Source organism: Rhipicephalus microplus, chromosome 5 (genome assembly GCF_043290135.1).
Source record: "Rhipicephalus microplus isolate Deutch F79 chromosome 5, USDA_Rmic, whole genome shotgun sequence".
Classification (NCBI taxonomy): domain Eukaryota; kingdom Metazoa; phylum Arthropoda; class Arachnida; order Ixodida; family Ixodidae; genus Rhipicephalus; species Rhipicephalus microplus.
This window is the reverse complement of record NC_134704.1, coordinates 213,209,404-213,233,153: the sequence shown is the minus strand read 5'-3', so window position 1 is coordinate 213,233,153 and position 23,750 is coordinate 213,209,404. Positions and strand designations below refer to the sequence as shown.

The 23,750-nt window shown below is 45.4% G+C and overlaps 1 protein-coding gene across 2 annotated transcripts in view; it reads left to right on the top strand.

Moving 5' to 3' along the window:
* The first annotated feature begins 717 nt into the window (after positions 1–717).
* The window catches only part of Wdr82 (WD repeat domain 82), a 165,760-nt gene continuing 142,727 nt past the window's right edge, over positions 718–23,750 (top strand). The window contains exons 1-3 of one of the 2 annotated variants that reach the window (XM_075896466.1): positions 718–1,084; positions 7,126–7,223; positions 18,526–18,592. In XM_075896466.1, coding sequence (XP_075752581.1) covers positions 906–1,084; positions 7,126–7,223; positions 18,526–18,592 — 344 coding nt within the window. In that variant the 5' untranslated portion in view covers positions 718–905. The remainder of the gene's footprint in view (positions 1,085–7,125; positions 7,224–18,525; positions 18,593–23,750) is intronic. The other variant, XM_037424343.2, reaches the window with a different exon arrangement.

The window sequence follows — 23,750 nt, the reverse complement described above, 5'->3', positions numbered from 1 at the left end:
TAGTTGACGGCATGTCGAGACCTATTTTACTATATTCGAGCTCAGTGCTCGGAGATAGTCTATTCTTTTTCACCGATGATATTCCGGAAAATACCCCACTCCTATCGAGCAGTTTTCGCTTCTTTGTCGCGGACCCCGCGACAAAGGTAAGCGGGCGAATTCGGTAATATTCATGGAACGCATCCTTCGACGAGGTCCCACTTTTCTCTTTCAATTTGTACCTTCTTACCATATGACGTGAGCGAAAGTTTTCAGGATGTCCTTCTCATGAAAGTACATATCACACACGCGTGAGGTGCTGAGGCAGTTTCTCATCTGCACGAGGAATAGTGTGCTCCCATACCTCTCGCTGCTCAGGTACACGTGGGCACAAAAGAAATGTCGTGGTGTCTCTTATTTCCTGCAGCTACTCTACAGCCGAGAACGCAACATCCGGGCATGATGGATGCGACAGCAGCGCCATATTTGTCGCTAGCAGCGGCGGCGCTGCGCAACATCACTCAGTTTTGCAACTTACCTAGTCTAGAAACGTTGGTACCAAATAAGCGTTTTTCATCTGCGGCCCATAGGAGCGCGTCAGTCGAGAGTTGTTCAAGACCTGCAACTATGCACCACTGTTTCAGAGGCTATACAAAGTGTTGCATTGTTGCACCGTCCGCCACAAGTGACGCTAGCGACCGAAAACATTTTTTTTTTCATGCGGCAGGCACCTTTCCTTCCTCCGTGTTCCTAGAGGAGGCGTTGGTCGAGCAATGCGATTGTCGCGTTTCCGAGGAGCACACATCTAGCCATCTAGCAGCAGAGCAGCCGTAGTCGCTCAAGTGTTTTGGCGCCGAAGTGGAAGCGGCCTGGATGGAGAGGACGGGTGACTAACACCGTCGCGCAACTCTTTCCAGGCAGGCTACATGCGAACCCGCGCTGACATGAAGCTCGTAGAACAAACTGTCAAGAGCTTCCGCGTTGCCAAAGTGTTCAGAGAAAACTCAGACCGCATTAACAGCATTGACTTTTCACCCACTGGAGAGACGCTCATCTCCAGTTCGGATGATGACTCCATCGTCATATACGATTGTGAGAAAGGAACGTAAGTTAAAGGACTCGCTGCATAAAGTTTGTACGGCTTTTTTGATGCCCGTGCCGCGGCAAGCCCTGTGCGTAGTGGAATTATGTAAACAATACCGCTGATAGGCCTAAGTCGCGTAGGCCTAGTTCGATTACGGCTTCGAAGGCCGGCGCTCGACCTACCCTACTCCGGCAGCCTTGCTGTCAGTGTTTGCTACTGGAAGCTTTGCGACATACTTCGGTGCTTCCGCAGCCCGTAACTCCGGCGTGCTGCCACTAGAAAGCAGCGCAACGTTTATAGAGTTCGTGTTCTAATCGCAAACACGGCCACCGACATGAGGAGTGGGCGGCTGAACCGTATTTCATGCCGTTTTTCGGGCCCATTCCCTAAAACGCGAGAGAGCAGGGAAGTTCTTTGAGATGTCGCGGCGCGGTGGATCAGTGGCCTAAAGCGTGGTGTATGTGCGTCGCCTGCCGTTGGCTTACTTAACGTGCGCGTTCTGCTTCCACATGTGCCTCGAAGTTGTTTGATATGGCGGTGACTTGATGCCAGTCGTTGGCGCAGTCTCGTCTGGCACGGGTGTTTCCGGCGACCGCATGTCTCTTAGTGCGCGCAACCCCAGATGTCTGTACCAACCGGTCAAATGAACGCGGCTAATGCATATTGCCATTCATGTTTCTATTTTTAATTTTGCCTACTGTTGCTACCTGTCAGAAATCTATGTCGTTGCCAATCTGGCCTTGGATTTTGAGTTCGAGTTCTTTTTTTTTTTTCTTATTTGATTCTTTCACTGGTTAAAGCCGGTCTATCCTTTTGTGTGTGGTCGTTAGTGGTGAGTAGTGGCTTTGATAAAAACACGGCGTCGGATAGTTGCCGAGTACAAGCTTGGAGAACTTTGATGAGTATTCTTAATATGTGTGTTAGTGTTTAATATGTGTGGTATGATTGATGGGTGTCACAACCGTCCTGCGTTGTGTTTACTGTTTCGTGCCTCTGAATGTGTTGTCAGATATTCATAATAGTAGCTGGCATGCCTGATGTTCAGGTCGGTAGATCGGCGGTCATTACAAAACTAGCCCTGTGTAGTTAAGTTAGGTGACCAGCTCTGCACTGCATTTGAGATGCTTGCCAAGAACCGCTGGGTTTTTGCACTGATACCATGTTGCACCAGCAAAACTGTAAAAAGTGAGGCGCAAAAGATGGGGCAAGGAGACAAGTAGAACGGGTGCTCCTTGCCATCTGATTTTCTTACGAAAGAATTGTGGGAAATATACAGATAGTACGTCACTAACGTGGCTATGCACACATTACTAGGCTACTCATCCCAAAATCTAATGCATATTGTGACAAAGCAATCGAAATTTGCACTCCCGCAAATGCACCTACATCTGGCTGACCCAATTTGCGTTGATCATATTTATGTAGAATGCCTCCAACAGCTAAGGTACAGCCATTTCCCGGCTGTGTCCCAGCACCTTCAATCTGGTGAACAAGAGCACACACTGCATAGGAGGATTGTTTGAGAGCGTCAACTCATGCTCACGGGCCGCTGGCCTACACGCTTGGTGGCCACTTTGCCACAGCTCAATGGCAGTTCATAACTACCCCCACTGCACAGTTCATGTAACGCCTATCATGCTTAATTCCACGATTTGTCTTATTTTTAACTTCACCAGAGATATGCTTACACAGCTTTAACAAGATGGCACTGATAAAGTAATTTTCAAGTTGTGCCCATTCACAACTTTCTTGTGGTTATGTGCTATTTTGTGGATATTGGGTGTCACGTCAAACCTGGTGTGATATCTGTGTGTATTTTTTGGCATTTTGCCTCCTGTAGTAATGAATCCATGGTAGCCACCAGCATAGTATCTAAATTCCCCGACGACTGCAGTGTGTGGCTGGCTGTGTGTCTTTGTTAGGTGGATTGAAGGTCCTAAGTTTCAGATGACCTGTTGGAGGCGTATATGTATGAACAAGAAGTGCGCTGATTGCATCAGCTAGAAGTCAGTTGTTGCAGAATTGCGAATTTCGATTGCTTTGTCGCAATATGCGTTAAATTTTGGTATGAGTAGCCATGTTTGTAACGTACAGTCTGTATATTTCCTACAGTTCTTTCATAATTAAACCAGTTTGTTGTGAGCGCCCGTCCCATCTACTCGTCTCCTGTGTCTAGTTTCTTGCACCCTACTTTTTATTTCAAGAAAATGCACCAACTTGTCCTGAAATGGATTGTATTTTGTTCCAGCAAAGTGGGAAACTAGCCTAACCTAACCTTGATGATGTGCAAGTGTCATTGCACGTTTGTTCTTTTATTGCTCAGGCACTAAGGCCAATGACATTCCTGCTATGCTTTTCATGGCATGGAAGCAGCTCAACTTTACAGCTAATTCTTGACAAATCACGGGGGCAGAGAAAGTATCCTTGTAGAAAACTGTATAGAGACTATGCATGTAGCTAAAGGTCTGTGACAAGGAGTTTGCAACTTACTGAAGCACTGCTTGTTTGTGAGCTGTGTGCCAAATGCAGTTGCATGCACAGTGAAGCAGCAGAAGTGCTTCGGTGTGGCTTTGCTCGTTGTGCTCTTCATGGCATTGCTCCTGCTTTTTGCTCGTGGATTGTGATATGGCAGTGTTTGGCGAAAGAGAAGTGTGCAATGAGTGACTTGAAGATTGAATGTGTCGTGTATTGCTTGCATTGGTACAGCGGTGCTGCTTGTATTGGCAAATTATGTACTGAGCTGACGCTTATGCAAAGAGCAGCTTTATATTAGTATAATCATGCCAATTTGAAAGCCATTGAAGGTGGCTCAAACAAAAGTACATGCATTAGTGGCCGTAAACTGTTGCATTTCTATCTGTAAGCTCTGTACCCAATGAATAAAGGGTACATCTTCAGCTGCTAACATAAGCATGAAATCGCATCCGTGCTAACTGTATGTAGATGCCTGCTAAATCTTTTTATGGTGATCAATGCTTCTGACCTCTGACAATGCAGCATGTCTAGCGCTTTATTCTTTATTTGAAGTATACCTGCAGCGCCCGAAGGCATTTAGCAGGGGGGTTACAGATTCGAAAGAAACAAATTTTCATTTACAGCAGACACTTGTACTAAGACGGTAAGTCGGGCCAGTTGGTTAGGATCCATCGTGAACTTTCTTACAGCGCAACACCAGAAAAACTACAGGACAGGGAAGGAGTAGAACGGGACAGGGAAGGAGAAGAAAAGCAGCGCCGTCTTTTCTTTCTGTTCTACTCCTTCCCTGTCCTGTAGTTTTTCTGGTGTTGCGCTGTAAGAAAGTTCACGATGGACACTTGTACACTTGTGAGCCCATTCTACTCATGTATTGTTTTGACAAAAAAAATTTCCAGTCCTGGGACGGTATTCCCTCAGTTTAAAAGGATGATCAATTCGATTTGACAAATAATACGGCGTCTGTAAATACATATCCTTATTGATTCCATTTTATTATTAAATATTAGATATAAAAGTTTTAATTGCAATTTTCTTCTATGCGATGAAAGCAGCTCCCAATTCAATTCTTGTTTCATAGCAGTAGAGCTTTCCCGCCATTGATACCGTCCCAGGACGAACCTTGCCGCCCTGTTCTGTATTTTTTCTATCTTATCACTAAGATATACCTGCGCCGGATCCCACACAGCGCAGGCGTACTCTAAGACTGGTCGTACACAAGTCAAATACGCACATTCTTTAAGTCGCTGATGCGAACATCGTAAGTTGCACTGAATAAAATTTAACACCCTTGCAGCTTTCGCGACAACATAATCAACATGTACATTCCATGAACAGTCAGAAGAAAAGAACACACCCAGGTATTTGTAAGTTGTCTCCGTGGTAATTGGCACGCCATTTATACAATATCTAAATTCGATCTTCTTTGTCTTCTTTGAAAAACAAAGGTTAATGCACTTATTAAAATTTAAAGACATTTTCCACGTTGTACACCAGTCATGAATACGCACCAAGTCATTTTGAAGTTGGGAGGAATCCTGCTCACTCTTAATTTTCCGGTAGACTATGCAGTCATCGGCAAAAAGCTGGATAGACGATGAGATACCAACCGAAATATCATTGATATAAATTAAAAACAACAAAGGACCCAAAACGAAGCCCTGTGGCACACCTGATGTCACGTCAACACAACTGGATGCTTTTCCATTCAAAACAACACATTGGCGACGATGCTTTAAATAATTTTCTATCTAGATTATCACATTTTGGTCTAAATTAAATAACTTAAGTTTTTGCAAAAGGAGCGCATGCGAAACCGAATCAAAAGCTTTTTGGAAATCAAGAAAAATACAGTCAATTTGCCCATTTTCGTCAATACTAGAGGATAAATCATGATAAAATTCAACCAGCTGCGTGGTACAAGATAGTCCTTTACAGAATCCATGCTGATTTTCAATTAACAATTTGTGGTGCGTTATATGTCGCATTATTTCCTTGTACAAGATGTGCTTGTCCTGTGAGTGGGTAATGTTCATAATGTAGCTAATTGTAAATGCAACATTTCATGTTGTAACTGGGTGTCTGTGTCCCATCTCATCAATAGCTGTCAAAATTTTCTCGTAAACATTGAGATCTCGGTGTTTTATTAAAAGATGCTTCAGGCACCTAGTGTTCAGATATTCCACTTTAAGGGAAGGGCAACTTGTGGTCGTGTTTAATATATGATTCCTATGTGGCAGACTAATGAAAGGAGATCAGGCAGAAAGACTCTTGCTCATCAAGGGGCAAAAAGTGGTATATCAATATTAGGTGAGATTACACAAGCGTCATGGGACTCCAAAGAAATTGGCCTGGGAGCAGGAGGAGAGGAGACAAAGGTGGTGACATGCGTGAGATCATCGTATTGAACGAAAGTAGCTGACAGCTCTCTGTTTATCTGTACAGTACTAAATTAGTATAAGGTAAGACAAGATTCGATAATTTCAGTTAAGGAAGTGCAAATTTTTTATATTTGTGCTTTTCTTAAGTCCTGTTACACGTTTTCCTAAAGCAAGTAGTCGATAAACACACGCACCAGGACCTCGTCCTTCGGGCCATTTTTCAGAATAAAAAAAAAAGCCAATATGCGTGCGAAAGCCAATATGCTTGCCTGGAGTAAGCTGCATGCATTATAGTGTCCGGTAAATTCTGAGATTGTCCAAAGATGGTGTGTGCCTTTACATTCACATTTGTTCTTTGAAGCGTGTCTGTTGAACACACTCAGTTCCACCTTGTGTCCATCATGCTTGTCAACATTTAGATACTGGGGTAAAGGTAGTACTCAGCGAGTGTAAATTTTATGGCAGCCATTGCACGTCTCTTGTAAATGTGAATAAATTTCAGCATTGTGCTGCAGGCTAAAGCAGCAAGCTTTTTGTTGTCGAAACCCTTAGCCTTTTCAACATACATCTAGGAGTATCGGGTATGCGTCGACAAAGAGTTGCTCAAATGGGCATGAATAATATTTGTGATGCAACTAGAATTTCGTGCTTAAACTGTGTGGTGAAAGTATTGAGCTGAGCGGAATTACATTGCAGTCTTTGCTTTCTCTGTTCCTGCTTCAGAGTTCCAAGGACTGCGACAGTGGGTGCTGTTCTTTCATTTAATTATGACGGTATCACACATGTCAACATTGCAAAATCATTAAGATTGAAGCGTGGCCTGAGCAACGCCAATTTACTGAAAGAAGTTTCCCACGATGCACTGCAGATAGAGCTTTGTGACAGCTCTATTTGTGACATGTTTTTCATTCCATTAGTACCATTATCTTTTTTTAGGTATTCTAAGTTTACCAGCTGATTATTTTTTGTTATATTCTGCATGCAAGTATACAAGTACTGTACCAGAATTGCGAATATGCACTTGCCAGTTGTTTTGTGGCGAATTTTGAAAGATGCAAATGCATGTGAAGTTTAGGTCCTAATTGTTTTACCAGTGTAGTAATATTAGTGAGATTTTGATGAATCTAGTACAGCTAAATGAATAAAGATATGTACGGCGTATAGACTCAGAAATGTGTGGAGTGCTAATTGGCCATTGTGGTGTTGCAGGCATAAGCGTACCCTGAACAGCAAGAAGTATGGTGTGGACCTCATCCACTACACCCATGCAACAAACACCGCCATCCACAGTTCCACAAAGGTGGACGGTGAGTAGCATTCTTCATGTTGCTTCTCATGATGAGGATGGATTTTGGACTGTTGTTGTTAGAGAGTCAAGTCTCCTCGGTTGGTTGCTCGGCAGCTGACCTGAGCAGCACAGGTTCGATTGCTGCTGCAACAGTACTGTGCCCTTTCAAGGCACTCGAAAGACCCTCAGGTGGTCGAAACTCCGCAAAACCCACCATTCTCTCAGCCAGCGTCGCCCTGGGATGTTGAAACTTTATAAACCAGACAAGCTATCTTTTGGTGGTCACTGCTTTCTTGGAGACAGTCTTGCATCAGGTCATGTTGGCTTTAATATGTTGAGGCTCCTCCAGTGGAGCTATTTGCATCAGAGAACTCTGCAGTAAGTGCATGGAGCTTGGAACTAGGTAGCTCATAGACTTGACTTGAGAAGAATAAGTTTATTGGTACAAGATCATTATGCGTGCTGTCTGAAAAATCAGACAATGCTTCGCTAGCTACAGTACTTCTCTTGCATCCTGGGAATGCTACACTTGGAGACAACTTTTCTTTATTGGCACTGAAGGGAAAGCTACAGAGCCGAATCGCGTGCATCCTATCGTAAGCGAAGGTAGTTCTGAAGTAGCGCCTGTATTTTCATCATGAAATATAAATGTTGTTCCTTTATTTTCTACGTTGAGCTTTTTGAGACAGCACGAAGCTCACACCATTAAGATTTTCATATTTCTTTTAATTTATCTGTTGTGGCTTGGCATTTTTGAACGCGGAAGAAAGTCTCGCCTTTTTACGTGCATCTCAAACGCTAAGCGGCGTCTGCATCTACATGAAATGCTGATGGTGCGCCTCTGTGAACTTTCTACAGCCTTACGAGACGAGCGCTGAAGCGAACTACTTCGTGTAGTGCTACATGTGCAGAAGCTCCGCCTCCGTAGCTTTCCCTTCAGTGCCAATAAAAGTTGTCGCCCAGTGTAGAAGCCAGTAGTAGGCATCATGTACCCTCAGTTAAAATTCACAGTCATCAGCACTGCATTTAAAAAAAAAAAGATATAAAATGAGGGGCAGTGATCTGGACCGTAGCAAAATTGGTGAATGAATTTTTGTGTTGATTTATTTATACATAAGAACCACGCAACACAATCAACAGCCTGAACTTTTAAGTTGTCTGCGAGATGTTCTCTGCAGTCATTTCGCTGCAACTGAATTTCTGGAACAGAACTCCACAATCACCTCAACACTGATGCTTTAACTACAGCTGAATAGCTATGTTACGCAAGGAATTCATCTGTAATTGGTCACAGTTAATATGAAAATTAGAAGGCTTGTGCTATCTTCTGTGACTTGTTTAGACTTCTGGGCCGGTCTATTTCGAGCTTCTTATTCTGCCAAAGCCTGCTTTTATGCTAATCATCTCACCTCTGGGTAATGCTGTCTGTAAGGAGAAAAAAAATGGTTCAAAAGCTGAGCACTTTTGGCGAAATTGCTTGTGTAGTGCATATGCTACAACTTACTTGATCAGCCAAAGTTGAAATTTTGTTGTGTTGGCCTTTGTTAAGCAGTCATACTTCTGTAAGAAAATGAATGACCATTCAACAATACCACACTAGCAGATCGTTTCTGGCTCTGCTGAGTAGAGTGAAGCTCTCTTGAGTGCAGTCATGAGTGTTTCACTAACGCCTTCTTAGGCTCTACTTTCAAGCGTAGATCTGTATGATCTAAGCTATACTGTCTCGTTATCTGCCTCACGTTGGATGGCCAAATTCACTCAGGGAATAAGCCGTAGTATCGTTCCGGTCTATTGTAGAACGGAGGGAGTGCAGTCGGTTGTTCACTAAAAGTAGACTGTTCTTTACAGCTCGTGTTGATCAAGCAGAGCTTGAGAGCCACCGTATTACACAACTGGTTGCCAACTCCTCCTCCTTTCTCCTGCAAGCTGGACTAGGTTTTTCTGTGATGTACATGGAATGTGGTTGTGTGCTTTAAATATATGATTTGTTTGGGCATGACTAACTTTAGAGTAGGTTTTTTTTAGGGCACCAGAAAACACCATTAGTGGCATAGAGTTCCTCACAAACTTACCTTGAGGGAAGTCTGGTGCTAATGAGCTGCTGGATCCAAGGGAATGACGGGATTTGTGAGCTTCAAATTTGACTCAGATTTGTATACCTTGAAGACACATCTGGCTTCCTATTAAAGTGATTGATTTCGTACTAGAAGGGCACGTAATAAGCTATTTCTTTTTCATAATTGCACAGAAGCATGTTTCATTTAATATTGCAATCTTTCTGCTTCGATGTGCAATTTTACAAAATGTAAGAAGTAACCAACGGCCGCTAAACTTGGTAGGGCAGGTGACAAAGCGAGCGTTCCCTCTGCTATTTTTATGTCGTCTGTTTCTTTCACCGTTTGGTTGTGCTGTCAAGGTAAGTGGACTCATTTTAGATTATAATACGTGTGAATGAGATCGGCTTATAAACATTGTTTTAGAGAAGCTTTATCTACGTGCCGAAGCCTCGCTCAACACCAGCCAACACAAGCCTTGCAGACACACATACCGTCATTCCCAGCGCTCCGACAGGGCCCCTTAAGAAATTCGCATAGACGGCGCCACACTTCCCTCTAGGTATTATTGTGGGAAACTCTATGATTTGCGGTCTCAAGACAAAGCCGTGAGTTGACAACACAAAGTATACGCTCATTTAAAGGGGTCCGAAGTGAAGGGACGGCAGCCTGGTTATAATTTTTCCTAATTTTAGACATGCTGTTGGCCAAATATCTCGGTGCAATGTCCAGACCGTGATAATTGCAATTGACGTCCGTTTCTCAGTATCCTAAACAACCACGCAGCCCTGCTGTCTGTAGGCACTAGCATCAGTGAAACGTCATGGTAAGAGAAGTTATAAACAGAGTATTAGCTTTCTTTTGCTCCAAAATAATAGATTTATAGGAACCTATGGAAGAAAAAATAACACAGCAATTTTCGTGCTCCGATGCGTGTCTACTGTGGAAGTACAGCAAATGATTTGCTTGGTTCCGCTTTCAAGTACATCTGGGCTTTGTCAGATGTTGCAAGGGCGGAAGTGCTGCGCCAATCGCTCCATGCTGCACCAATCTGACCAGCTGCGCCTAAACGGCAATTTGCACGTGCAACACCAAATTTAGTTGAAAGTTTTATCATGGGCCGAGCAACACACCTGGGCTACACAAAGGATGCAGCCGCATCCATATAAAGTTCCGTGTTCATATCAAACGTCGTATTTTGAATCATGCATGAATCTTGCACCACGTGGACACAATGCATGATTCTTGTCAAGGTGGCATTTTTGTGCATATCTCATTATGTGACTCTGTATATGTTTAAACAGCAAAGCTGTTTGGGAAACTATAAAGACAACAGTGGTGTTGCAAAAAACTGGCCTCACAGTTGCCGAGCAACCACAGAGTGCGTGCTGTGCCCAGTGGTTGCTTCGGCAACGGTGCAGGGAGTGTTTTGCCATATAAATTGAAAAAATAAATAAATAAAAATTAATGTTACCGGCGTAGGGATGACTGCAATAGCAACAATTTGTACTGTTGTAATGGTGGCACGGCACGCGCTTCTTTCTTTATTTTTGTTGCCGCACCATTACGCGTGAAATGTTGCCTTGCACAAATTGTGCCAGAATGACTGGGAACCATCTAGATAATCTTAGAACCTTCTTATGAGAATACGTGCACAATGTGCACATTACAGTTTGTTCTGGAACTTACGCGGCCGCTAGCGATAACGCTGGAATCTTCGGTGACACATGTATAAATACGTGGCATATATATATACATATATATATACATACATACATACATACATATATAAATGCGTGGCAGATTTTCGATGGCCGACGCTTATGTTCGCTACTATCAGTCTACAGCATGTATTGCTTGTAGAGGGACGTTTCGTTTTCCAAACACAGGTTAGCCCAAATAAAAAGTTCATTTATGGAAACAGCGGCTCCTGCCTTCGTCGACATCACGACACCGTGACAATATGAAGGCTGAGAACTAACTGTTTTGGATCTGACATCGCGACACTCACAACTACAAAACGCTGGTGTAAGAGAATAAGTACTCCGCTCCAGGGAGAAATGCTCTTATCGCACAATATCTTTCAGTTGAGAGCGCACCACGTAGAAGGGTTTACGAGCCATGCTTTGATGCTTGCAGATAGCGTGCGCGCCAGCTATTGCAACCACGCCTTTGATGAGAATCAAATTTCGCGGCTGCTGCTTGAGCGATCCCCCTTTTTTCTGCGTCTTTTCGTGCTTTTTCAAGACATGCGGCGTATTTCCTCTCTGCTTTAGCATTCGATGGCAGTTCTAAAACGTGGTGGGAGGCTAATGCGGGCACTCTTCAAGCCACAGAGATCGGCCATCTCACTTAACCTCCGCTTGAGCAGCGCTCATCACTCAGCTTACACAATTCTACGTGCGGGTCGAATGTACGATGCGCGGGAAATAGTACCAACTTGTAGTTTACGAGGAACATGATGGCAACAGTGAAAACCCGTCGAGTGTCCATGTAATTCCTATGGTAATACAAAATTTTCACCTGATTGCTTGGCAATGGCACCTCATGCAAATTTCCTCGTGGTTCTCATGTCTGCTGTGTCACTTCAATGGATGGAACATGATAAGAAGGTTTTCACATTTAATTTTATAGAGTCCTATCGGTTCAGTATGAAAATAACATTTATTATATGGTGGCTTATCTATAGTCTTGAGTTGCTGTTCATATTGGATTCAGGGTTTTAATCACATTTTGAACGTTGCAACACTTTAGCATTAAATTTTTTCATTTGTGTGAGGTCTAGTCCAGAATGCAGCTTATGTTTTTTCTTTGAGTTTCCTTGGTTTAATCTTTTTTGTAAAGTGTAATAAATATGAATTTCGGGTAAGTCTGGTCACTTGATCAGCATTTGCATGCTTCGTAATAACCACTGAAGTTTTTTTGTTTACCAGAAAGCAAAAATTCTAATTAACAGTTATGTATGGCCCAATAAATCTGCTCCAAAACTAAATTTCGATGCTCCAAAACACACCTTTTGCTGCTCCAGAGCTGCTCTAAAAGTCGTTGTTTACTGCTTCGAAAGTTGCTGGTACTGGTGATTTGTGCCAAATTATACAAGCATAAATCATTTAGCTCTTTAGAAAACGAGCTTTATAACTTGGTAGCCAATTCTGGAATCATGCTTCTTAAAACGGGTGGATGTGTGTATGTGACATAGGCACATACTCTTTTTCAAAACCTCTTCTTGCGTAGCAGATGGATGCAGGGCGAACTTTCTTCTTCAGCACAGTTCAGTTTTGTCAGCTGCATACAGTGTGTTAGTCCTCGTTGATGTCGGGTCTTACAGCATGCGAGGAGATAGATTCATGGCGCACAGATGCTTGACGCGCCGGTTGGTCGAAAGCACAAGGTGATGCGATCAGATAGTGGCTGCAATCATCACTGAATTTTGTCACTGGTAAGTTCAGACCAGGTGGCACAGCTTGTCTTCAGGTCAGATGACATCGCCAACTTGCTTTTCGCGCATCAGAAAAGAGCTCTGTTTACACTCTGGCCAGCCATGGCGGTGTGTACAGTAAAAGCTCATTAATTCGAATTCCACGGGAACGCTGAGCAATTTCGAATTAAACAAAATTCAAAATAATGAAAGTGAGCAAAAATGGGTGGATTTCGGGTGTGGGGGCACGAAAAATATTTATTGGCCAAAAAAGTCTGTGATGACCATCTGCTTCTTTTCTCTGAGTGCCACAGCTGTGGCTCTCTGTTCCAGCGCGCGTACGCGGCGCAGGGAATCCTCTTCACCCTCTTCAAAGCTGAAGAAGAGACGCGCCACATTAAGTGCCTCCATCACCGCAGAAGCTGACGGGCGCACAGGCGCTTCGTCATTTTTGTCTTCCTCACCTTCTGGCTCTTCAGCATCAGGCTGCGCTGAAGAAGAGACGCGCCACATTAAGTGCCTCCATCACCGCAGAAGCTGACGGGCGCACAGGCGCTTCGTCATTTTCGTCTTCCTCACCTTCTGGCTCTTCAGCATCAGGCTGCGCACCGGCTACTTGAGCGATAATGTCCTCATCAGTCAGGGCACCACACACCGATGCACCGGTGTCAACTTCAACATAATCGGCAAAACGTACGCCCCGAAGAGTGTCGCGCAATGCCACTGGCATGAGCTCCTCAGCCCCATCCACGTCGACTTCACAACTATCCTGCGCACTTCAAGCTGCAAATCCACTGTGGCGGAAACAGTTTGCGATTGTGGTCGCGGTCACCTTTTCCCATGCGCGCACCAACATGCGTATGGCAGTGAGCAGCGTAATGCTGAAGTCCTTCCTGTCGCCCGCGCACAAAATCATTCTCTCCAGCACGTGACGCCTATAAAAGCAATTAATGTTCCTTATCACACCCTGGTCCATTGACTGTAGGGCCGCAGTCGTATTTGCCGGAAGGAACACCAACTTAGTTGCTTTCAGCTCAACGTCGACTTTGTGCGCCGAACAGTTGTCGACGACAAGAAGAACGCGTCTGCCGCCCAGTTCAATTCGCCTGTCGAATTTCAGTAGCCACTTCCTGAATAGGTCACCTGTCATCCAGGCTTTCTTGTTTGCGGCGTACTCCGTCGGCAGTGAGCGAATGTTTTTGAAGCACCGTGGCTTGAGTGCTTTGCCAATCACAAAAAGGGAGACCTTTACCGTACCGGTCATATTTGCAGCGACCAGAACAGTGACACGCTCTTTGCTGCGCTTGCCGCCGGCACAGCTGTCTCCCTTGTAGGTGATCGTCTTGTCTGGCTGCAACTTGAAAAATAACGCTGTCTCGTCAGCATTAAACACATCCTGTGGTGCGTAGCTCTCCAAGTACCGCTGCAGGGTGTCGCTTCTCCAACTAGCGCATGTTTCGGCGTCCACTTCCTTTGCCTCGCCGGATAACGTGCGAAATACGAGATTGTGCCGCTCCCTGAAACGATGAAACCATCCCTCGGAGGCGACAAAGTCTTCAATGTCCAAGCGCAGGGCGAAATCGGCTGCCTTGGCCATGATGATAGGGCCGCTCAATGCGATACTCTGGGCTCTCATTTCTTTAACCCAGATAATCAAAGCTGACTCCAGTTCCGGGAACTTCGCTGTCCTTAGCCTTTTTCGACTGGCGCCAAAATCCTCGGCTTCATAGGCGTTTTCAATGACCGTCCTGTTGCGTATGTAGGTTGACAACGTGCTCGGAGGTATGCCGTGCTTCCTCGCAATTTCGTATTTGCTCGAGTTCCCTTGGTCAACCTCTCGCAAAATCTCCACCTTCTCCTTGACAGTCTTCGCGCAGTAGTTTCCCCGCAGCATCTTGCAACTTCGATGCGGAATAAAACGGCTTGACGGCGTGAACGAACAACGTGCTCGAGGAACAAAGTGCCGCTGCTGGGAGCGGCCTAGGACTGCTAGGACTACTCCGCCGACTCCTCAGCGTCCCGTGGGTCCCGCGTACAAGTGGCGCCAGGCGCTGAGATAGCGAGAGGGCTACGGAAAAAAAAAATTGCTTCCTGGATTTTGGAGGCCATACTTTGCTCGCCTTTTGCTCGGAGGCCACTTGAAGCTCGAAAAAACTGGTCATGCCACTTATCGTTCGACCGTAAAAGCTTCCACTAGAGTTTGACGATGATGACGCTGGGCGGCGTGCGCTTCGAATTACCCGTAGAAGCAGCAATTTCTGTTCGAATTAACGAATCGTTTTACACATGGTCTCCAATGCACTGCGAACCGGACTGCGGCGACCATTTCGAATTATCCAAAATTTCGAATTAATGAGGTGTGAAATAACGAGCTTTCACTGTACTGAATTTTGTGACATCATCCGATACCCACCATGGAGGATGGAGAAGCTCTCTGTTTCAGTTCCCGTTTTGACTGATCATTCATAGTTTCATTAAAGTTATTCAGAAGTGTCTGGGCAACATGAACCACCCTAACTGTTATACGGCTGTCAATACTTTTTGAAAACGGAATTATCTCAGTATGGTCGAGATTACACCAGAGTTTTTTTTTAATGTCACGTAAGCTGCACAGTTGAGGGAAACATCAGCAGGGATTCGAAATTGTGCTTTTATAACTATTAAATGAATTCCGACAATGAAACAGGTCGAGGTCTAGTATTGAGTGGATGGCCAGGGTTCTATATACACACGTAGTTGTAAATTTTGAGGAAACGTTTCACAACCCCTTGAAAGGGATAATGCAGAGAAAAACTAGTTTTCACATAATAGTAAAATACGATTTCACAATTTTAAGAAAGGCCATTCTGAAAGTGACATGGTGCTTCATAAGTGCAAAGAAAATGCAGATGGAGAAGCCAACTTAAGATTCTCGCACCGAAAACTGTGACATCATAAATTTTGAAACCGTCTACTGGTTGCTAATTGATAAAAGTGAAGTACATGTCATCTGTGGGTGCCATCGGCTCAGCAAACCAGGTTCCAGAAAATTTCATCGAGCCATTCTCGCGAAAATACAAAAAAGTTATTAAGAAATTTTTTGTCAAGGGTCGAGATGTTGACATAAAAATATAAGAAATCACAGCATATCCACTGAGTGAATGATGAGTGGGGCTAAGTGTCTTTCCGTTCGTGCATCTGTCTGTCCATCTAGTGAATGCTCCAAGTACCACCATCTTGCATCTTTTCATCATATATTCATCGTATAGAAGTGCCACCATCCAGAGGACATTCTAAAGACTAAACGAAAGGTGGCTGCTATGACGACAATGACAAGGGACATATGACCCATGTCGTGAGGAACTTCGCTCCTAAAATGTAACTTGAACCTTGATTTGCTTCACTGATAATGGAACTTATGATAGTGAAACCTATGGCTTAAAGGGCTCATTACACCTGATTTTCGGCCATAATTTGTGTTGATCCTTGTACATTCACAGGCAAGCTGGCGAAATTTCAGTGCAATTGGTCGTGCGGTTAAATTATAATTGAATATTTTTATAAACTAGCGAGGTGCCTGAGAGTCGGGGCAATATTGGCGCGCCTGTTAGCCGTGACGTAACGAACCGCTCGCTGAGGAAACTGTTGCACGGTCTGCATTCCGGAGGACGATCGTGTTCCATGATCAGATGAGCTTGCAATTGAGCTTTTTCTGCATTGTTAAACTTGCCACTGGAACTAAATGACTTGCAGTGGTTGAAACAACATCACCGCATCGACCATGTAGCACTGGTATTTGCAGTAAACGGTTTTTGTCGGTCTGTCTGAGGTCAAAAAGTGGCATGTGAATGCGCAACGCGTAGGCCATTTGCCACTACAGATATATTTATCGAAACTCCTCGCAGGCAGTGCCATGGTTAAGCATCACACTTGCTATCTTTTTACCGGAACCGAATGCTATAGACGGATTTCAAGCAAAGATTCGGCAAAATGTATATTGATGAGTAATCCTAGCGCAGCACTGACATGCCTGCTGTTCGGTTCAACTAACGCCTATATATGCCGCGCACAACAATTGATGGAAAAACAACGGTCTCAGCGCACAAAATTGTTACGAACAGTTATTTATTATGTTCAGCACCGAAAGTCGTACATGCACGTATGCTAGCGAACAGAAATCTCCATGCTTTACGAATTGCACTGCGCAAAGTAGAACTTGCTCGCGAATGCAGCGTCGACAGACCCCGTATTTCATGCTTGCTTGTCAACCTGGCATGCTTGAAATAAAGCTACTTATCGTTGTGAAGGGCTGTCTGCACCGTCTGCCACAACACCGAGGTCGTTGGCATTCGTGTTCCCCCAGTCTTCGACGCTCTCTTCGTCTCTTGAGCTGGTGGCGAAGGGGTCGAAGTCATCAAAATGTGCAGTGTACACGACGTCGTCTTGTTTCTACTGCTAGATGAACCATGTGGGTGGCCCAATCATGTGGTAATGATGGGGCCGACGACATGGCGATGTTACCAGTAACACACTGCAACACACTCATGCGCATGAACCTCGCGGCAAGCAATGCTCACAACACAGCGAACGCACTGACCGTCTGTGGTAGGTGCTGTTTGATAGCATACAATGGCATGTGACATCACACACGCCATGGCAAAATGGCGGTCGCCGGTGTTGGGCAGAGTGTACAGTCTATGACTTATACAGCTTATTTTAAACGGCAGTAATCTTTTATGGTCCAGTTTTCACACATGTACAAGCATATTTCACCCTCTATCTTCATCTTTCGCCGAAAACAGTCAATTGCCACGTTGGGTGGCCATATCATGACCCCTTTAGTTCTCAGCAAGTGGTTTATCAATCTAAACAAAGTCATCATTTCTCTTTAGTGTGAGATCTTTAAGGCAGTGCAAGCATTTCACATACATGCTCACTTAGTTGGTTAACTCTGATGTGTTTAATAGTAATGGAGAAAACAGTGAATAAAATCACACTCAAATTGTATATTCAAGAAAAGTTAGTCTTTTTTTGGTGCTTCTTGAATGTGCTTCTTTCAAAAACACTCACATACGGGATCATCTGGTCTGTAGTGTTGACCAGAAATTCCATTGAGACAGTCTGCGATTCCATGTCTCTCCTGTCAGGCAGACTACCCACAATTCAGAACACTACTTCACTGAGTGCAAGGCGTCGCCTCTCAATGCTTCTTTCTTGAGGTGTGGGCCAAATGATGGCGCTACATCATAACACTTCACCAACCAACTGCACCATTGCTCTTCTCCACATGATAATATTGGGTTGTGCCATGGTTCCAGTATTTTGGGCACGACTCACTGGTGCATAGCGCAGCGAAAACATGAGAAGGCATGAGGTAGTTACAAGATACAGTACTTGCAGATTGAAAGAAAACAGATTATGACTTAGAAACTCGTGTACTTTCGTTTGCTCTGTCTCTAGTTCAGATCAAATCAGCGTAATTTTGACACTTGCGTATATATCATAGTTGGCATTGTTTTTTGAGACCACATTTCTCTCGACAAGATGTGGCTACATTGAGCAATTGTGAATACTAGTTGTTATAGTAAAAAATTTATCGTATCGTTTGAGTCTGTGAGCAGCACTGTCTCGATTTCTTTATCATTTGAAGCTCCTACTTGGTTAAAAACTGGCTGGGTGTTCGGAGGGACGCCTCCTCTGGAGCCAGCATGCCTTCGGCATCTTATTTGAAGCTAACTATTGGCATCGTTATTTGATGCGGTTCTTTGAAGGCACGTTTGGTGGGGGGCCTGTTTAGAACACACTATCATATTCACTGATCAACAGATATGGCCACTGATCCAAATCGGTTTTTATCTCTTTCTTTGCAGACACAATAAGGTACCTGTCCCTGCATGACAACAAGTATATTCGCTACTTCCCAGGCCACACCAAAAAGTGAGTACATTTACAGGCCTGCCCTCTGTGAATTTTTTTTTACTTTGAACACATATCGGGGATGTGCCACATGTATTAACATGCTATACACCAGAACAGAGCGAGCTCAGAGCGGGCTGGCATATTGAAAAGCGTGTCGCGCAATCTGTTGCAAGCGCGGTGATGCAACACCCAGGCACTGCCATGCGAGCAGACGCTCCGCAATTCAATCGCGAAACTGAACAATCCGAGTCCGACTGTAAGCATGTTTCGCGCTCTTTCGCTCCAGGAATTTTGTGCTTATTTCGTGTGATACTTCAGGAGACCTTCCTCGACAGTCCGGAATGTCTACAGCACGTGCATCGCAGACTATGGAAGCAACTTCATCAGAAACGTACTATTGCGATTGAAAGAAACGTGAACAGCAGAAAGTGTTATTTTCAACTCAATCGCCCTCAGGCGTGCCTTGGCTGTGTCAAGGCAGAATTGGTGCTGCAAGTTGGTGTCAACGTAGCGCTAGAATCTCGCTCCGACTTGCGCTCACCCACTGCATGTGTTCATCATTTGCCACTCATACCGGGCACTGGGAACACACATGCAGTGCGAAAATGCCAACCAGAACAAGATTTTAAAACACGGGGACGCCGACCGAAAGTACAGATTCACCTAGTGAGTCAAGGCATGCCGCAGTTTGACTGAGTCGAAAGCTATGCTTCTCGTGCCGTTTGCGTCTCAGTGCATCACTGTAGTACGCCGTTGCAATTGTATATCTGTGCGGTGCTTGCATCCATGTGCGAGTCATTATATATCCTATTAGTGGCGTGCAGCCGGCGAAAGAGTGCGGAAATGATTTGGTGCCATACAGGCATACTGCAAATCGCTGCTGTAAAGTGGAACAGCTGGCGTCATGTTAAAAACGCGATAATTATATTTACTCGTACACTTTTACTGGACTCGTCGTTTTCCCGGCTGATTGCAATTATATCAACTGGCAACGGAGCTTGGCGTTTTTTTGCGGATGGAAATCAATGCAATCGGAAAACACCGCAGCCGCACAGTTGCCACATTATGTTGGGATCTTCACAGACAGTTCTGAGTAGTGTCTTACTCTTGGGCTGATCGTTTTTGCATCCAAAGACTGCGCAGTGGTACCCAGAAGACTTCTTATAAGCTGGCGCAGTGTGAACAGGCGCTTTTTTTCACATTTCGAAGTCCCAGAGCCACTGCTTGCCATGCTGGAGAGGCACGTCTTGGCAGTTACAGATTATGGAGTCTCTGGGAGCGAGGGTATACCGCCGAAAGCGCCTTCGTGCAAGATAGGCATGCTCTCATCTATATTTCACAGGAATAAACTTTAGCTGAAACATTCAGTGGAAAAGTGGCCTCTCACCTTATGTACAGTCAAGCCTGGTTAGTACGTACCCACTTTAAGCGAATTAACGGTTAAAAAAATTGTTGCAATGAGTCTTCAACCAAATCTCATACCAAATCTCATAGAGAGTAATGCATTTGCTGGCCGCTTTAGCCATTGTGGGTCGTCCTATGCCTTCTGTTTAGTGCGTACTAACTGCGTACCACGAGAACATTTTGTGCCATAAAGCTTTAGTGCATCCCTTAACTCGCAGACGCCAGAATGTGCCTCAAACTGTTTTCAGTCATTTTGATAAGTGCAGGGATTGGCCGGCCAATCATTTCGACTTCCGAACAATTACTGCGATGGCTTTGAATGTAATCGCCAGGAAAAACTGAAGCCGAGGTGGTGACCACTGACAAACGCACTAGTTTGAGTTTATGCCGACGAAAATTTTTATTGCAGTAAGCATCTGCAGCTATTTGTTCAGGCACCTGGGTGGTGTAGTGCCACTTTGAGCCTAATGCATGCTTTTAAGAGGTGACTACCTGAACGTGCTGGGCCACCAAAAACTGCCGTCTTGTTGTGTGGGACCGCATTCAAGTGTGCACTGCTCTCCTAAAATGCAATCAGATTGCTGTATAGAGCATTCAAGTGTGCACTGCTCTCCTAAAATGCAATCAGATTGCTGTATAGAGCTGGCGTTACAGGTCAGGAGCCCCGAGAAACCTTGCTCTATTCACTGTTCAGCTAGTGTTGCACTGTCACGGACGGCCATTTTTGGGGGCCCCGCGTCACGGCAATTAACGGGCGCCGTACTTCCCCAATGACCGTGGGGACGGGCACCTGAAAGGTAGCCGAGAAGTGCAGAATGGGGTGCTCTTCTTGGAACGTCGCCGCCGACGATTGATCCTTTTGTAATTGCGGCGGCGTCTGCAAGGTCGTGGACGACCTCGATGTACCCCGAACAAGGATTAGACTACGGGACGCACCGGCTTAGAGCCAAACAGTTTGACCGTTCCCACGGAGAAAACCGTGGGAAAACCTAACAAAACTTGAGAAATAGAACGGGGCGTTGCCCCCCTCTGAAAAAGGCATCGTCCCGATGCTTTAATTAAAGATGAATGTACAACAATAATACAAGAAAGTACAATAAATAAATTACGATACAGTAATAATACAAAAAATGGCAGCATACCCACGAAGTGAATGATGGAGAGTGGGGTGAAGCATTCATCCGTCCATTCGTTCTTGCTTCCGTCCGTCCATGGCCCCAGTAGGTCCATACCAATCTGCTGGAAAGGTCGGCGAGGTGGTTCAATCGGCTGCAGAAGTTCCGCCGGCCTTGTCGGTGGTGTCTTGCGTCCTTGACAGTCCCGGCATGTCCTCACAAAACGAGTGACGTCGGTGGTAAGACGTGGCCAATAGTACCTTTCTTGTATCCTCGCGAGCATGCGAGAAACACCGAGGTGCCCTGCTGTTGGATCGTCATGCAGGGCCTGCAGGAGCTCTGGTCGCAGAGCTGAAGGCACCACAAGGAGGTACTTGGCTCGAAGCGGTGAAAAGTTTTTATTTGGAGAACACCGTTTCGCAGGAAGAACGACGCAAGTGTGCGCTTGAATACCTTCGGGACTTCGGCGGTCCTGCCTTCGAGGTATTCTATTAGGGCCTTAAGTTCCGGGTCGGCTTGCTGTCGTTCAGCGAAGTCTTAGATAGTTATCGTTCCCAAAAAGTAGTCGTTATCCGGGTTGTCGGGTAGCGGTTGGTCGACAGGCACACGAGAGCGACAGTCGGCGTCGGAGTGTTTCTTGCCGGACTTGTAAACGACGGTAATGTCATATTCTTGAAGTCTCCGGCTCCACCGTGCGAGGCGACCTGAAGGGTCCTTCAAGGTGGCTAGCCAACACAAGGCGTGGTGGTCGCTCACAACTTTGAAGGGCCTGCCGTAGAGGTAGGGGTGAAATTTCGACGTAGCCCAGATGATGGCGAGGCACTTCTTTTCTGTTGTGGAATAATTGGCTGCTTTGGATAGCAATCGCCTGGCGTAACTAATAACCCTTTCAAGTTCGTCAGCCCTCTGCACAAGAATGGCGCCAAGACCTACGCTGCTTGCGTCAGTGTGTATTTCTGTCTCGGCGAATTTTTCGAAATGGGCAAGTAATGGAGGCGTCTGGAGGCGATGTTTAAGCTCCTGGAAATCGTGTTTCTGCGGCGTTTGCCACTTGAACTTCATGTCGGCCTTGGTAAGGTTAGTGAGTGGATTGGCAATGCGGGCGAAGTTTTTCACGAACCGCCTATAATAGGCGCACAGGCCCAGAAATCGGCGCATCGCCTTCTTGTCAGTGTGCGGCGGGAAGTCGGCGATAGCGGCGGTTTCCCGTGGAGCGGGATGAACTCCAGACTTGCTAATCACGTGCCTCAGAAACAAGAGCTCTTCGTACGCAAATCTGCACTTTTCTGGCTTCAATGTGAGTCCGGACTTCTTGATGGCTTGAAGTACAGCTTCAAGGCGCCGAAGATGCTCGTCGAAACTCGAGGGAGACACGACGACATTGTCCAAGTACACAAGGCAAGTCTGCCACTTCAATACTGCCAGTACTGTATTAATAACGCGTAGAGAAGTTGCAGGCGCTGAGCGAAGACCGAATGGTATTACCTTAAACTCGAAGAGGCCGTCCGGTGTTATAAACGCCCTCTTCTCTCGGTCTCTTTCGTCGACTTCGATTTGCCAATAGCCAGTCTTGAGGTCCATTGACGAAAAGTACTTGGCGTTATAGAGCCGATCAAGTGTGTCGTCTATTCGTGGGAGAGGATACACGTTCTTTCTTGTGATTTTGTTCAGGCGGCGATAATCGACGCAGAAACGTAGGGTCCCATCCTTTTTCTTCACTAACACCACGGGGGATGCCCATGGACTCTTGGACGGCTGGATAATGTCATCCCGCAGCATTTCATCAACTTGTCTCTTCATGGTCTCGCGATCTCGCGTCGGAACCTTGTACGGACTCTGAGGGAATGGTCTGGCATTTTCTTCGGATATGATGCGATGTTTCGTGATTGGGGTTTGCCGAATTTTTGATGACGATGAAAAGCAATCTTCGTATTGCAGGAGCAGGGCCTTGAGCCGTTCTTACTTATAGTTCGGAAGTCTGGGATTGGCCTCGAAAGCTGTGGGAGGTGCTTGATTCCTCTGAGCAGGTTTCGCAGAATCGGCGAGGGCAAAAGCACTGGTGGCGTTCACAATTTCTTCGATGTATGCGACCATTGTTCCTTTGTTCACATGTTTGTACTCATTGCTGAAATTCGTGAACATAACCGTTGCTTTGCCTCCCCGCAGCTCTGCAATTCCTCTTGCGACGCAAATAATTCGGGTGACCAACAGATGCTGACTGCCTTCAACAACGCCTTCCAAGTCGGGTGATTTAGGAGCGCCGACTGAAATAATGACGCTGGAGTGAGGCGAAATGGTGACTTGTTCTTGCAGCACTTTCAAGGCATGGTTTCCTGACGGCGTGCGCGGCGGTAGTGCTTCTTCTGTGGATAACGTTATCGACTTTGTTTTTAGGTTGATGACAGCACCCTGGAGGCATAAGAAGTCCATGCCAAGGATGACATCTCTCGAGCAACGCTGTAGGACTACGAAGTCTGCAGGATAAATACGGCCGTTAGCAACGCTGTAGGACTACGAAGTCTGCAGGATAAATACGGCCGTTAATGGTGACTTGCTGTGCAGATTCCTGCAGGCGTTATGAGATGACCTCCGGCTGTGCAGATTTCAGGGCGTTTCCAAGCTGTCCTAACTTTCTTTAACTTCGCGGCTAACGACCT